Consider the following 13,884-nt stretch of genomic DNA (forward strand, 5'->3'; position numbering starts at 1 on the left):
GGAAACCACACCATTGAATTCCTCTGCTCATTAATATTGATCAAATGTTGTTGTTCTCTTTGTGTTGGAAGCCACTTAAAGATTACCTGTAAAAGTATTACAACACTATTGATTTACAAAGAAACCCAATCAATCCCTGAAGTCCACTGTTTTTGAAAATTAGTTGACATATTCAGTTTGTTATTTTGCTGGTTTGTTTGGGGGGTTTTTGTTGCATTTTTTTTGTTAGTTTTTTTGGGGGGGGGTTGTTTGCCTTTTTTTGTTTTGGTTTTTTTTTTGGTAAAAAATTATATTTGTGGACTTGCTGCTATAGATCTGAGTAACAGACCATATTAATCAGGCCGTCATAGAATTAATTATCCAGAATTTAACACCATGTTGTTTAAAAGCCTAGACATCCCTATGGAAGTTGGCTGGGATGTCTCCTCATGTGCCATCTGTGCCCAGATCTTACACACTGCATTTTTGGTGCTTCAATGGAATGATGGCAGGATTAGGCCCCAGATCCTTCCAAACACTTAAATCTGCAGAAATTGAATAATTTGGTCCTGTAGGCTCAGTTAAAATTAATTAATTAACTAATTAATTAATTTTGAGGTATCATATTAGGGTGTTCATGCAATTTAAATAAGCTCAAGATGTGTGAACTTAAATTTTGGTCCTTTGAAGAATTAGGAGAAGCAATGGTAGGGTGGCACAGGCTTTTTAATTTTCAATCATTCATTCATTCATTTCAAACACAGAGTTAGTCTGACCCATGTCTTTATCAATTAATAAATGTAAATTAGTCAAAACTATGTCACTGTAACTTTTTAATTTGAGCACAAATAATGACAGTGTTTTGTTGCTCTAAAAATAATTTTTGAACTACCAGTTTCTATGAATAACAAAAACAAAAGCAAACAAAAATATCCAAAGCAAAATACACAATAAAAATAATTTTTGAACTACCAGTTTCTATGACTAACAAAAACAAAAGCAAACAAAACTACCCAAAGCAAAATACACAACATTTATATTGAAAGTAGTCATATTATTTGTCCATAACAACCATAATCAGCAAAAAAAATTCATATTGTTGGTGTGTGTTTTGTTGTTTGTTTTCTTTTTCCAGAAGAAAGGCTTCATAAAAGAAAACATTAGCTAGAAATACTCTCATGCACCAGTATATTTATCACTATGCACCTCAGATGACCTTTTAAGCCCCTGCAGTTTGGGCAGATCTGAGAAAATGCAAAATACAAAGAAAATTCATGAAAGTAGGCTGAACGTGTGCTTAACAAGCCATACAGAGAAAGCAAAAAGCAAAATGAGAACGTAATTATTAAGACATTTATTGTTCTTGGAAGATTAGAGATCTTGCCTGCATAGAAACAATTAACATATGAGGCTGCCTGCAGGTACTCCCCAAACTGTAGCACTGTGATAGAGGCTTGGAAAACAAATTACACAATTCATATTTATTGGGAGGTTAAAAGTGCAAATTATTAGACAGGTTTCTTCCCAAATTATTATGAAGGAGAAATAGCATGAAGTAGTAATACTTGAAAGACACAAATCTTTCCAGAATTAAGAATGTAGGGTAGCACTACTTTTAAATTGTAATACAGAGTGTGCATGGCAAAAAGCAAATCAGGCAGCAGTCACTCTCCTTATTTTCATCTTCACAATTTTTGCCCTTTTTTGCTAATAACACCATTTGGAATTATCTGCAGTACATTCATGTCCATTATTTTTTTGGTTCAGTGAGACATATCCATGTTTAATGACGTACACAAGCAAAACCTCTGCAGGGCCGTGTCTTGGAACAGGCTGATGACAAAAGTTGTAATAGAAATGTGCACCTGCGTGGCTTCTCAAAATTGCAATAGCCACATGGGCAGTAATAACTGGGGAATATGTTCTGACATCCTCATCATTCAGTTAATTTTTACACTTTGCAAATTAATATTTGCTTGGAGAGCGCGGTGTTCCCTGATGTGACATCTGGATGAATGGAGCTGCTGTGAGGATCTTGCAAACCTGGGCTCATAATTGAAAACACAAACAGGCAGACAAGCAGAAGCATTGAATTTACAGATCTTTAATGTCTGAATGGTTCTGTTTGTTCATTTGTTGGCTCCCTAAGGTGACTTGTCAGGTCACACCAAGCCCCTGGAGCATTCCTGGCTGGGGCAGAGGGGCTGGGAAGCTGGGACAGCCCTGAGGGTGCTGTGGTGACAAGGTCTCTGGTGTTGAGGTGACCCCCAGGTGTCAGAAAGTCTCTTTTTCCCAGCCAGATCGAAGAAGAAGCATCTTGAAAAGTTCTGCTTTTCAAGGTTGTTTACTTTCTCTTATCTATAACATTCTTTCTCTGACCCGCCCAGGTCTGTCTGGCAGGTTGGATTGTGGCACACTGACTGCCCTCAGGGCAGTGTTATCATTTTATACTAAAAACTAAGTGTACTTTATTTACCATAACTTCCCAATACCTATCACCTATGTTGGACAGTGAGTTTCTACTCTAAACCAATCCAAAAGTGCCACCATCACAGCAGAAGATGGAGGCCAAGAAGAAACAGGAGGAAGGACAGGGCAGGCCCAGATTCCTCCATCTTGCCTCCTTAACCTCCATTCTAAAAACCCCAAAATTCTCCATTTCCACCCTGTGACAAATTCACTGACATTCTACTCAAACCCTTGTGGCTCATAACAAAGTTGGTAATTGCTGTTTCCATGGGTTGCAATCGAAGGCCCTGGTGTCTGACTTTATGCCCAAGTCTCTGCCTCCTGCCAGGCTCTGAGGGCAGCCAGAGCCATGCCTGGGTGCCAGCCCTGTGCCAGCAGCCGGCCACAGCCCAGGGGTGCCCGGGGCCCAGAGGCCGATGGCCCCGGGGCTGTGCCGGCCGGGGGGCGGCAGCAGGAGCGGGGCAGGGCCCGTCCCTGGGCCGGCCCTGCTGAGGCCGCACCTCGAGGGCTGCGGCACCTCCGGGCCCTCACACGGGCAATGGAGCGGCTGCGGCGTGGCTGGGGCAGGGAACGGAGCTGGGAAGGGAATGGAGCCCCAGGAGAGGCTGAGGGAGCCGGGCAGGGGCTCAGCCTGGAGCAAAGGAGGCTCGGGGGGCCCTTGTGGCTCTGCACAGCTCCTGCCAGGAGGGCACAGCCGGGGGGAACGGGGACAGGAGCAGAGGGAACGGCCTCAGGCTGGGCCAGGGCAGCTCAGGGTGGGCACAGCAGGAATTTCCCCATGGAAAGGGGGCTCAGGAGCTGCCCTGGCACTGCCCAGGGGGGCTTGGAGTGCCCAGCCCTGCAGGTGTCCCAGGAAGGGCTGGAGGTGTTCCGGGTTGGCGACAAATTGGGCAACAGGTAGAACTTTGACTTGATGGCTTTTCCAACCTCTGTGATTCTGGGATTTCAAAATTTCCAACTCTGATTGTCAGTAAATTATGCTCTAGACTTCTTTTCTCTTTTGTTCACTTTGGGTATTTTTTTTCAAATGCAATTTAAAGTGAGTGAAGGATTATAACACTGTGTTTCAACAAACAGTGGTTTCACCTTTCAGGTTACACAGCACAGGTTGCAAATAAAATATATTTTATTGAATTTACAAATCAAGACAAACTTGCGTGTGTTTACCACTTTTTTAAAATGAGATAGGGAAAAAAATCATCAAAACAATGTTTTCTTCTGGTAGGAGTCATGCTGGGGGTAGTGTTACTAAGACATTAAAATGTAAGTTGCTCTTTTCCAGTGCTGTTCAATGAGTAAACTAGACCTCAGGTCAAACAATTCCATTTTTCAAAGGTACTTAAGGTGATAGTAATTGCAATTCTAGCAGATCTCCATGCTGAAACTTTATGTGTTTTAGCATGTGGCGTGTTGGGGAAAAAGAAAATTTAGTCAGAAGAGCTTTATCAAACCATCTTGAAGTGGCTACAGAGGCACTGAGTGGAAAAGAATAGTTGGCTTGGTAGCTGCTAACTACTGGCCCAGATACTCACATTTCAGAAAGTCACCCGGAGCCATAGCAAAGATCTCCTCAGAATGCTAACTTGACATGTAGTGATCATTCAGGGACATTGTACATGTCACTCTGTGCATGATAGGCATGTTTGATTAATACCTATTCCCTCAGTGGTGCAAAAACTAGAATGCCTGTTATCTTTAACAGAAGAGCAAGATTTAGCCTCGCTGTCTCCTGTCTTCTCTCACATTAAAAACTAATGCCATGATTAATGAGTAGTGACATGCTTCATATTTTTTTTCTTGTTCATAAAAATCCTTGCTGGCAAGTTATCTGAAGTAAGTGAAGGGTGTATTTTACTGAGTTAGTGGAATATAAAGGCCTGCGTAAGGCATTTTATTTCTTTCATGATTGTTTATAAATGACTGAAATTATTATGGTTGTTATTGTGGATGTGTACATAATTCTCTCTCTTTCTTTTTTTTTCCTTTTTTCTCTTCTCACAGGACCCTGCCTCCCCAATCCATGCCATAATGGTGGGATATGTGAAATTAGTGAAGCATACCGAGGCGACACATTCATAGGCTACGTTTGTAAATGTCCACAGGGATTTAATGGGATTCACTGCCAGCACAGTAAGTTCCACATGGTAAATTTTATTGTATTTATAGATAGGAGCCTTTTTATTGCCTGCACTTTAAGGATTAATATCGGATCTGGTTTTTTGGAGTATATCAGACTTTGGCCTTTATATTATGAGCAAGCTAATACCACCGAATGCTGCTGCTGCCTTCAGAAAATGACCTGACTACCAACACACTGGACACAGCAGGACATGATTTGCTATGCATGTTTTATGCCACGGCAAGGACAAGGTAAACGTATTTTGCAGGGATTTAATACAAAAGCATATTTGAAATAGAAGGACTATCTTCTTATCTCAGTAGCGTTTGTGGGTGTGATTTGATTAATGCTAAATAAAAAAGGGAAAAAACCCTGAAATTTCTGAATAAATGTCTTCTACATCTTTCTTTAACTATGTCTTTATAAATAATGAAGAAGTATTTTGAATCACAGTATCTAAGTTCAAGAACAAAATCTCCAGACTTACATCATTTAACCCTGTTTAAAATACAGTTTCTTGATATTTTCCTAATCTTTTTCATTTATTTGGAGAGTATTTCCTACTTTCACATCAGATTTGGAACAGCAGGTCAGTATCCTCATCTTGCCGTGCGTAGTTAGAGAACTTACGATGAACCACATGGGGAAAGAAATTTTGGGTGTGCTGGATTTAGCAGGAGCAGAATTAAATGTCTTCACAGTAGCTGGTGTGGGCCTGTGTTTTGGATTTGTGCTGGAACCAACATTGATAATTCAGGGATGTTTTAGTTACTGCTGGGTAGAGCTAACACAGAGTCAGGAGCTTTTCTGCTTCTCACTCCACCCCACCAGCTATCAAAGCCAATTAGTGAGGGATATTCATCTGCTAGTGACTGAGCAGTCATATGTGAACCTATAAATGTAGTCTGTATTGTCTGTTAATTTAAAAGAAACTGGGTTTTTTTTTCACATGCAAATCTCATTTGAAACAACTGCTTGCCTGAGGAGAAGCTCACGAGAGAAATGTTGGGGTTTCCATTTTGTGCATGAGTGGTTCTTAAACCTAGAGCAGCATGGCTCTTTAAATCTTACACTGTTGATGCATTTGGAAGCCAGCTGTTACAGAAGGTAAAAAACTCAAGGAAATAGTCAAGAATCCAGCTCCACTCACGTGTAAAAATTAGTTCAGTTATTCAGCTCACAGTGACTAAACACTGAATCCAGCCTACCTGAATTAATTGCTCCATTTAGATACTTGCCTATAATTTGAATTGTCCAGGAACAGTACAGTCCACCTCAGCTAACATCTTCATGCTTGTTACGTCCCTTAAATTGTCAGTGTGTCTCCAGGAACTGGCATATGGATGCTCAATTCCATAAACTTTGGCCACACTCTCAGTTCATTGTGTGGGTAACGTGGGGAATTCCACTGACTTAATCTGGTGAAAATATACACCCACCTCCTCCGCTGGGAGCATGGAAATGAGTGCTTGCTGCCCAGCCCCGTGGATGAGCTCATGTGAAAACGCGATCACATGGACACATGTGCTCAGGGATGCTCCATCATGGGACCTGTCACATTGATAGCAGGAGCTGGAGGTTCCTCTGGCTCTAGTCCAGGGGGTTTTCCAGATGCCTTTTTCCCATCTCGGTCACCAAAAACTGATGCCTTGTGAAGGCTGAGCTAGAGCAGAGGCTGGACAAGCTAAAGAATAAATCAGGGATTTATTAAAAAGCCTTAATGGATGCACCTTGGGCAGCACCAGAGCCCAGCCAGGGCTGCACCCAAGATGAACCAAAATGGCCCCAAAATGCACGAGCAGGCACGGGGTCTGTCCCTGGGATCAGTTCTGCTCCATTTGCACCTTGCAGTTCATTGTCCCATTCCAGCTTTAGCCCAGGCAGTCCCACCCTGCTTGTTTTTCTCTCTCCAGCCCACGGGGTTTGTGCTCTTGGGCTGAGATTGGGATCATTTGTTCCCCAGCTAGAGCAGGAATTGTTTTGTCTCCCTGCTCTGTGCACAGAGCTCACCATCCCCTCAATATGGAGCCCAGACCCACACACTAAAGCAGCACAAAATCTGAAAAATAGAAAAGCTAAAACCTGAGGCATCAGCATGGCATGCAACACTTCTTCCATCAAATATCATGGAGCTGACCTTTGTTAAAGAAGTAAATAATCCCACAAGTTTCATCAAGCAAAACACATTGCTGAGCACGTGTTTTGGATGGAATGCCATCTTTTGTCACCTAATTAATGAGTAAGGAACATACAGCTGGTGCATCACAGAGTGATTCATCAGAGTTGTTTGCTGGGTCCACAGCATCCTTTTAAAAATATTGAGGTATATCATGTTAGCTAATGATCCTGATAATCAGCAAAGTGTGTTTCTGTCAACTTCAAGACAAAATAAAGCCCTCCCACAGCTGACCCAAGCTTACCACAATCCCAGAAGGCAGCTGAAGTGATTTGAGAAAAGACTAGTTTGTGTGAAGAGTTATTCTTTGGGGGAGAATGAGATTCAGTCCTTTTCAGATAATCTGATGTAAATGGATGATAAATCAGATACCCTCTGCAGGTGTTCAGAGGGTCTCTGGGGATGGGAGCTGTGAGAGGCAGCCACAGAGCTCTCTGCAGTCAGGGAGAATTGCAAGATTTTCACTGCTGGACTTAATTTAACATTTATATACAATATCACCTTAGCTCAATTCACAGCATTCCTTTGATACAAACTGCTCCGCTTCATGAAGTTTAACAATTCAATTCTGAACTCACTGTGAATCAAGTAAGAAGTCTGTCAAATTTATCATAAAGAGATAAATTAAAATGACCTCGTTGCAAGGCATGTCTCTTCTACACTGTCAAGAATTCCAAAAGCCACGTTGTGGTTCTCTTGTAGAAAGCTTTTTATCTTGGATTTCTTTCTTGTCTAATATTCTGTTGCCAAATCAATTAAGCCAGGTGATTGATTTTGCAGTCGAGATACATTCTCAAAGCTGGTATTTTATCATTCACATCAAAAAACACCCTGTCAGTATTTCTGAGATTTGTTGACCTTTTGCCCATGTAAATAATTAATATGTAAACTATAAAAGAGATCATTAGAAATTTTACTGACTCTGTATTCTTGATTTATTGCAAAACTGATATTAATTGGCTGTGGTTGCCTGAAAAGATTCTGGTTACCCAGTGGCAAAGGAAAAAAAAAAAAAAAAAAAAAAAAAGAAAGAGTTTCCCATTTCAAAGCCCATAAAGTAACCAAAACCAGGAAAGTCTGCCTCAGGTAGAGGCCTGGACTGGATTTTGTGCTGACACCACAGCAAATCCATTTTTAAAATATTCTTTTATTATTTAAAAGGCATTTACTTAACTGATTGGAATGAAGATTTATGTCGAGGGCTCTTCTGAAACAAGACTGGGAGAGCTGGGGGTGAAGAGAAGGCTCCAGGGAAAGCTCAGAGTCCCTTCCAGGCCCTAAAGGGGCTCCAGGAGAGCTGGAGAAGACCCAGAAGATCCACATGGCTGGGGAGTTGGAACTTGGTGATCTTTAAAGTCCCTTAAAGCCAAGCTAGTTTGTGATTCTATATTAAAACAGCCTAGAGCAGTCAGAATCCATGGAAATATCCCCAAACTGAAAGGGACAGCTTTTTCACACAAAGAAACCCAAACCAGAACAAAATAAACAAACAGAATACAAATAAAAAAAAAAAAAAACCAACCCCAAACAAATCAATAAAACAAAAAACCAGAAAACACAACCCTCCCAAAAAAATTCAAACAAAATGGAAATTAAAAACAGCAACAACAACAAAAATATAAAAAAAAACCCGACAAAAAACCCCAAAAGCCCCAAACCAAACCAAACAAAAGCCAAAAAAACCAAAACAAAAATAAACACAAGAAACCCCCATACAAGCAAATAGAAAAGAAAGAAAGAGAAAGAAAACCCCTCACAACACAAATAAATGCAGTTGAAAGATATATGCAGCATGCATTATTGTGATTATCAGCTAGAGACTGCATACTGGAAAATGTAGGAATTTGAGACATTAGACCTGATATGCGTTACAGCCTGCCACTCAGGTAGCTGAAAAAACAGAGATCCAACCAGGAAAATTCATGTTTGAAGCAACAAAGAGTTCCGATTTAAGGGTTTGATTTGCATGTGGCTTTATATTCTGAGGATCATTAACTCCACCAGACATAACTAAAATCCTTGCACTCCAAGAATAAAGGTTATTAATCAAACACACTTAATAATATAAACAAGCCCTTCCCAGGGTTTTTCTGAGTTCTCTGCTTCCTTCTTCCACATCATGGATGGCCTGCGATACCCACATGTGATGCACAAATGTGTTGGGAAACTGCACAGGCCCTGTGGCAGATTTCCCTTCCACCTTGAGCCATCATGCCAGCTGTCCACTGGACAGAGCCTTTTTCCCATGGTGCCACAGCTGGAAAGGCTAGTGGCTACACATTTCTGTGCCTCCAAAGTTACCCCATCCCAGGGGCAGAATCACAGTGACTTTTGCAGCTGCCAGGAAGGAGTTACTGTGATGAGTGTGCAGAATGTGACGCAGATTTTATGTTAAAAGGAATGAGTGCTCTTGTTAAACCACTCCTGGCTGCAGTTGGGTGGCAGGGCACTCCAGAAACCATTCCCCACCGATGGTTTCCATGCAGCTGCCCTGTTTTGAAGACTAAAACCCATTGTTTTCTTGCACAGATGCAGGTTGATCCAAGCCAGCCATGCCAAGAGCCAAGTGGGCAAATTTAATGTACCAGCATGCATGCAGTTGCACCACAACAGATTTTCATCCCGTGCCCCTCCTGACACACATAAAATATAGTCTGTCCTTTGGAGAAAAATATCTGTTTGGGCTGTTCTGAACTTTAACACATTCCTTTTTATTCTTTGGGGGAGGGAGGGTTTAATATTCGTCAAAATTAACTCTGTGAATAGCTTTAACCAATGATACTGCCAACAAAATACTTACTGGGACAGTAATAATCTCCATCGTACAGTAGCCAGTTTTATGTGTAAGTATATCCTTGTGCCTCTGAGCATTGTAGAGCTGAAATCTGAAAACTCTTCCCTGTGTTTGACGAGTAGCTTGGACAGGAAAGGAAGGAGGAAGCATGTATCATTATTAGTTTGTGAAACTTCCAGAATTTAACTCAAAATGTGAAAGAAAGTAGGTAATCTGAAAGACATCTGAGAGAGATCACCGGTAAAGAACATAAAAACAAACAGCCACTGAAGGCTATTGGAAGAAAATCAGTAAAATGTCCCCAGAATTGAAGCCGTGTCAGGGGTCTGAGGGAAATGGCAGAACCAACAAATGTGGGAGTCCCTGGTGGTTTTGTCCCATTCACAGAAGTCCAGGGAAACTTGTGTGGGGACTGCCTGGAAAAAGGAAATTCTCTAACGAGATGAAAAATGACAGGTTTTTCAGCTGAAAGTAGAGGATGTTTTGCTGATGGATCCTCTTACAACAAAAGTGTAATGAGATTGGACAAGAGTGACACCAGTTCTGGGGCAGTTGGAAGGAGGTGTTTGTTTTTCTTGAAGCCCAAATAAATTTTATGTTTAAAGCAGTAGGTAACTGAGCTGAAGCCTGCCCCCTCCTTGAAGATTTTATTTGATTCAGTAAGAGCCAGAGATTGCCTTAAAGTCCCAGATAGGAAGTGTAATATCCCAACCAATTTTGTTTCACTCTTCTTCGAATTTGCTTGTATAGCATTGTTTATTCTTTCTATCCATACACAATTCAAATAGCTTTTTTGTCCTTGTTGAGTTACTGATCTTAACAATTTCCTCATACATAGCATTGAGTTTCAAAGTCTAATTTTGCTGTATACTGAAAAAAAAAAAACCCTTTTCAATTTCCAACCTGCTGTCTTTCAGCATCTTTTAAATGTTTCATCCTTTGTCTATTACAATACTGGGAGAAAAGCAGATTTTGAATGCCTTGTGTACACCACTTGTTATTTTGCAGACATTTGTTATGTGACCTCTTACTTCTCCTGCACAGCCAGTTAAAATTGTTGCATTTTCTGTGCAGTGTGTTGGTTTTTCTTGCACTGTTAAATTGTCTCTCAATGGCCTTCTCAAAACCTTCTTTGTTCAGCAGTGTATTTTACAGCAGCAGTGACTTACAGTAAAGAGAAAGCTGTAAGGTTTATTTGTCAGAAGTTCCTGACATTCTGTATTCTTTATGCAGCATTTTGTTGTTATATTTTCTTCGGATTTTTATTTTTATTTTCTTTTGATTTTTCTTTCTGATTTTCTTCTGTTTCAACCAGAACTGGGTATGGAGCTGAGGCTTTTCTTAAGCAGGCCTTGGTAATTGCTGAGTTTCTTTCATAAGGTGCCATAGGGGGGGAAATAGATCTTCCTGATTGCTTTGGGGTTTTATGGCAATATTAAAGAGAGGGGTTGGGCTCCTTCCAGCCCAGGCTCTGACTGAGTTACATAATGAATGGTGCTTTTAAGAAGATGTGTGTTTCTGTGGTGTAAAAGTCATTTAGGCTGTCAATAGCTATTGTAAACTTTTTTTGTAGGCAGGTAAATCTGTCTTCCCCTAATTAGTGTCTTTCTTAAGGAGTAGTTTGTTTTGGTTTTTGGTTTGGGTTTTTGGGGTTTTTTTTGGGTTTTTGTGGGGTTTTTTTTGTTGTTGTTTTTTTTTTTTTTATGGTGGAAAGAAATTAATGTTCCAAAAATGCAGGAATTGCTGTTTGATTGCAAAGAGATTAAATTTGTTCATGTTCTGCATTAAAAATATAGCATATGGAGATGCTTTATACATACAAGTTTCTCTTTATATTTGAATTAAAAATAAAAAGTACTGAATGAAAGGAGTCCACTCTAAATTTGAGAATAGTTATCCCATTGTAATGTCTACATCATACATTCCTATTTTTATAACAGAAATATTGTAATAAACTATCTGAGATTGCACTGAGTCCCAGGGAAGAGTTGGTGAATCACAGTAGAGAGGTGTATGGTTAGAGGAAGAGCACATTCACCATTTTGGCTGGACAAAGCATCTATTTTCCTCTTTTTTTCCTACTTTTTGTGCCCATTTAGGGAGACACAGCAACCCACATTACAGCCACTATGATGGTTTAGGGTCAACACAGTCACCTGAAGTTTTAAAAGAACTGTGTTCAGTCTTTGTTGCACCAGCAACTTTCTCACAGATACACAAGCACACTCCTGTGAGGAAGATAAAGAAATAAATGAAATTTTGAAATGAAATCTGATTGTTTAATGAGAGAGTGTTTATCAATTAGAATTTTGTCGCACAGGGATGTGGTCTGGAAGCAGTTGTTAGAAAAAAAAAAGAAAAAAAATACAAATTTTGTAATTCAGATTTTTTCTTGGTTTTGTTGTTTTGGTCCTGTAAAAGCTACTGTGCTCAGCCATCTGTATGTGTAGGTGTGTCAGGGATTCAGAATTAAAATATTGTATTTGTGTTTGGAACTCGTGCTGGCACGTGGCTTTGCAGCTCCCTGTTAGTATAAAAAATATTGGTACTGCTCATTGAACTAGCTGAAAATTTTATGAGTGGCTTTATTGTTTGGAAATTGAACAATTTACATTGAAATTTTTTTCTGAAAAATTAAAGAAGGAAAACAAATTCAGTTATGAGGGCTTGTTTTATACTACAGATCCAGTGAGAAGTTTTGAGTCAAAGAACTTAGAAGGAAGATCCAGGAGTACATTCAGTAGTCTAGCTACTGTTCTGAAATTATGAGCAGGATTTTTTCATGTGGATACACTTTTGAGAAAAAGCGTTGCACAGAGGGAGAGAAGGATATTGCATCAGACTCATTGCCTGTGCTAGAAAAATTTCAAAAATCAGTATTTGTGCTTGAAGCTCAGTATAATGATAAAATGGTGTAATGGAAGAAACCAGTCTGCATCACAAATTAATCCCTTTGTATTCATAAAATATCTCAAGCAAAACCTACGGTGCTGTCACATTTTCATATGAATACCTGGGATTTTTGATGTGGTTTGCATTTATTCTGCACTTACTCTTAAGTGACATACAATTATTTCTGTAGATCACCTGGCTAAGACTTGTAGTTTGAGTCAGGAGTGTATTTTTAAAGAAAATCTCTTTATCATCTCTACTTATCATGTTTTGCTTTGTGTGACAGCAGGCTGAGAGCACAAGATCTGTATCCCTGTGAGATTAAAATAATCTACAAGAAAATAGCCCAGCAGTCTGAAATTCCTGGGATTTGATATACTGGGAATTTACTTAAACCATTCCAGTAGGCAAATGGAAATTCAGTCCACCCAGACATTCTAGAATTTGTACAGAGAAAACATGCCTGAGACCTATGTGGGCATGTGCCGATGTGTTCTCAGCTCTGAAACTGCACATAAAATTCTGTAAGGCCAAGCTTCGTACAAAAGCAGGCATACTTTTCTTTTCTCAAAGTACACTGAAAACAATTAATAAATCCTGTTTATCTTCCTTTTCTTATCATGTGCTAAGCGTCTGATGCCATGAGACACACGTGGCTTTCTGTCAGTTGTGCTTTGGCTTGAGATTTGTTTGGCCCTTTGGTGGGATTGTCTGATTCTGCCAAAAAGTAATGACACCCACCTGCACTGAAAATTCATCCCCATCAGACTTGTGCTCGAATCAGCCCACCAGGATGGTCTGGAAGTGCACAAATCAACTGCACTCAGGGATTTTCAGCGGGATCAAGACACAGAAGGTGGCCAGTGCTGGGTACTAGGGAGGTGAGGAAATGGGAACATGCAGAGGGACATGAATGGCATTAATTGTGGCTGCCCCTGGATCCCTGGAGGTGTCCAAGGCCGGGCTGGGCAGGGCTTGGAGCAACCTGGAATAGTGGAAGGTGGTTGGAATTATGTATCTTTGAGGCTCCTTCCAACCCAAACCATTCTGGGATTTTCTGAAAAGTTTTTTTTTTTTTTTTTAAAGAAACCACGAGCTCTACATTTGCAATGAATTCAATTCAGGAATTACATTCAGGAATTGCCCTGTTACAACAAAACATTAACTGTGAATTGATGTTCTCTGGTTCAGATGTGTAGGCACTGCACCATAAAAGAGTATTTAAAATGTTACGTACCTCCAAATAATAGGTGTCCTTTGTAATCTTGTCAGATCTCATTTTGCCCTCCCCACAAGTCAGTCAGGTGGCATCTGGCTCTGAAAATGTATTTATTGTGTGTGATCCTTTCATGTACCTAGCAGAGCTGTTTATGCACACAGTCATGCAGTTTTTGCAGTTTACTTAAAAGCAACATTCTTTTCCATACCAGCAGTTGTCACTGTTAAAGAGAAATT

The 13,884-nt window shown here is 40.3% G+C and overlaps 1 protein-coding gene across 2 annotated transcripts in view; it reads left to right on the top strand.

The window, feature by feature from the left end:
- The window catches only part of EDIL3 (EGF like repeats and discoidin domains 3), a 237,723-nt gene that overhangs the window by 113,857 nt on the left and 109,982 nt on the right, over positions 1-13,884 (top strand). For both annotated transcript variants that reach the window (XM_074533230.1, XM_074533231.1), the window contains one exon: positions 4,450-4,578. In XM_074533230.1, the coding sequence (XP_074389331.1) occupies positions 4,450-4,578 (129 nt within the window). The remainder of the gene's footprint in view (positions 1-4,449; positions 4,579-13,884) is intronic.

The sequence above is a fragment of the Zonotrichia albicollis genome, chromosome Z (genome assembly GCF_047830755.1).
Source record: "Zonotrichia albicollis isolate bZonAlb1 chromosome Z, bZonAlb1.hap1, whole genome shotgun sequence".
In the NCBI taxonomy this organism is placed as follows: Eukaryota; Metazoa; Chordata; class Aves; order Passeriformes; family Passerellidae; genus Zonotrichia; species Zonotrichia albicollis.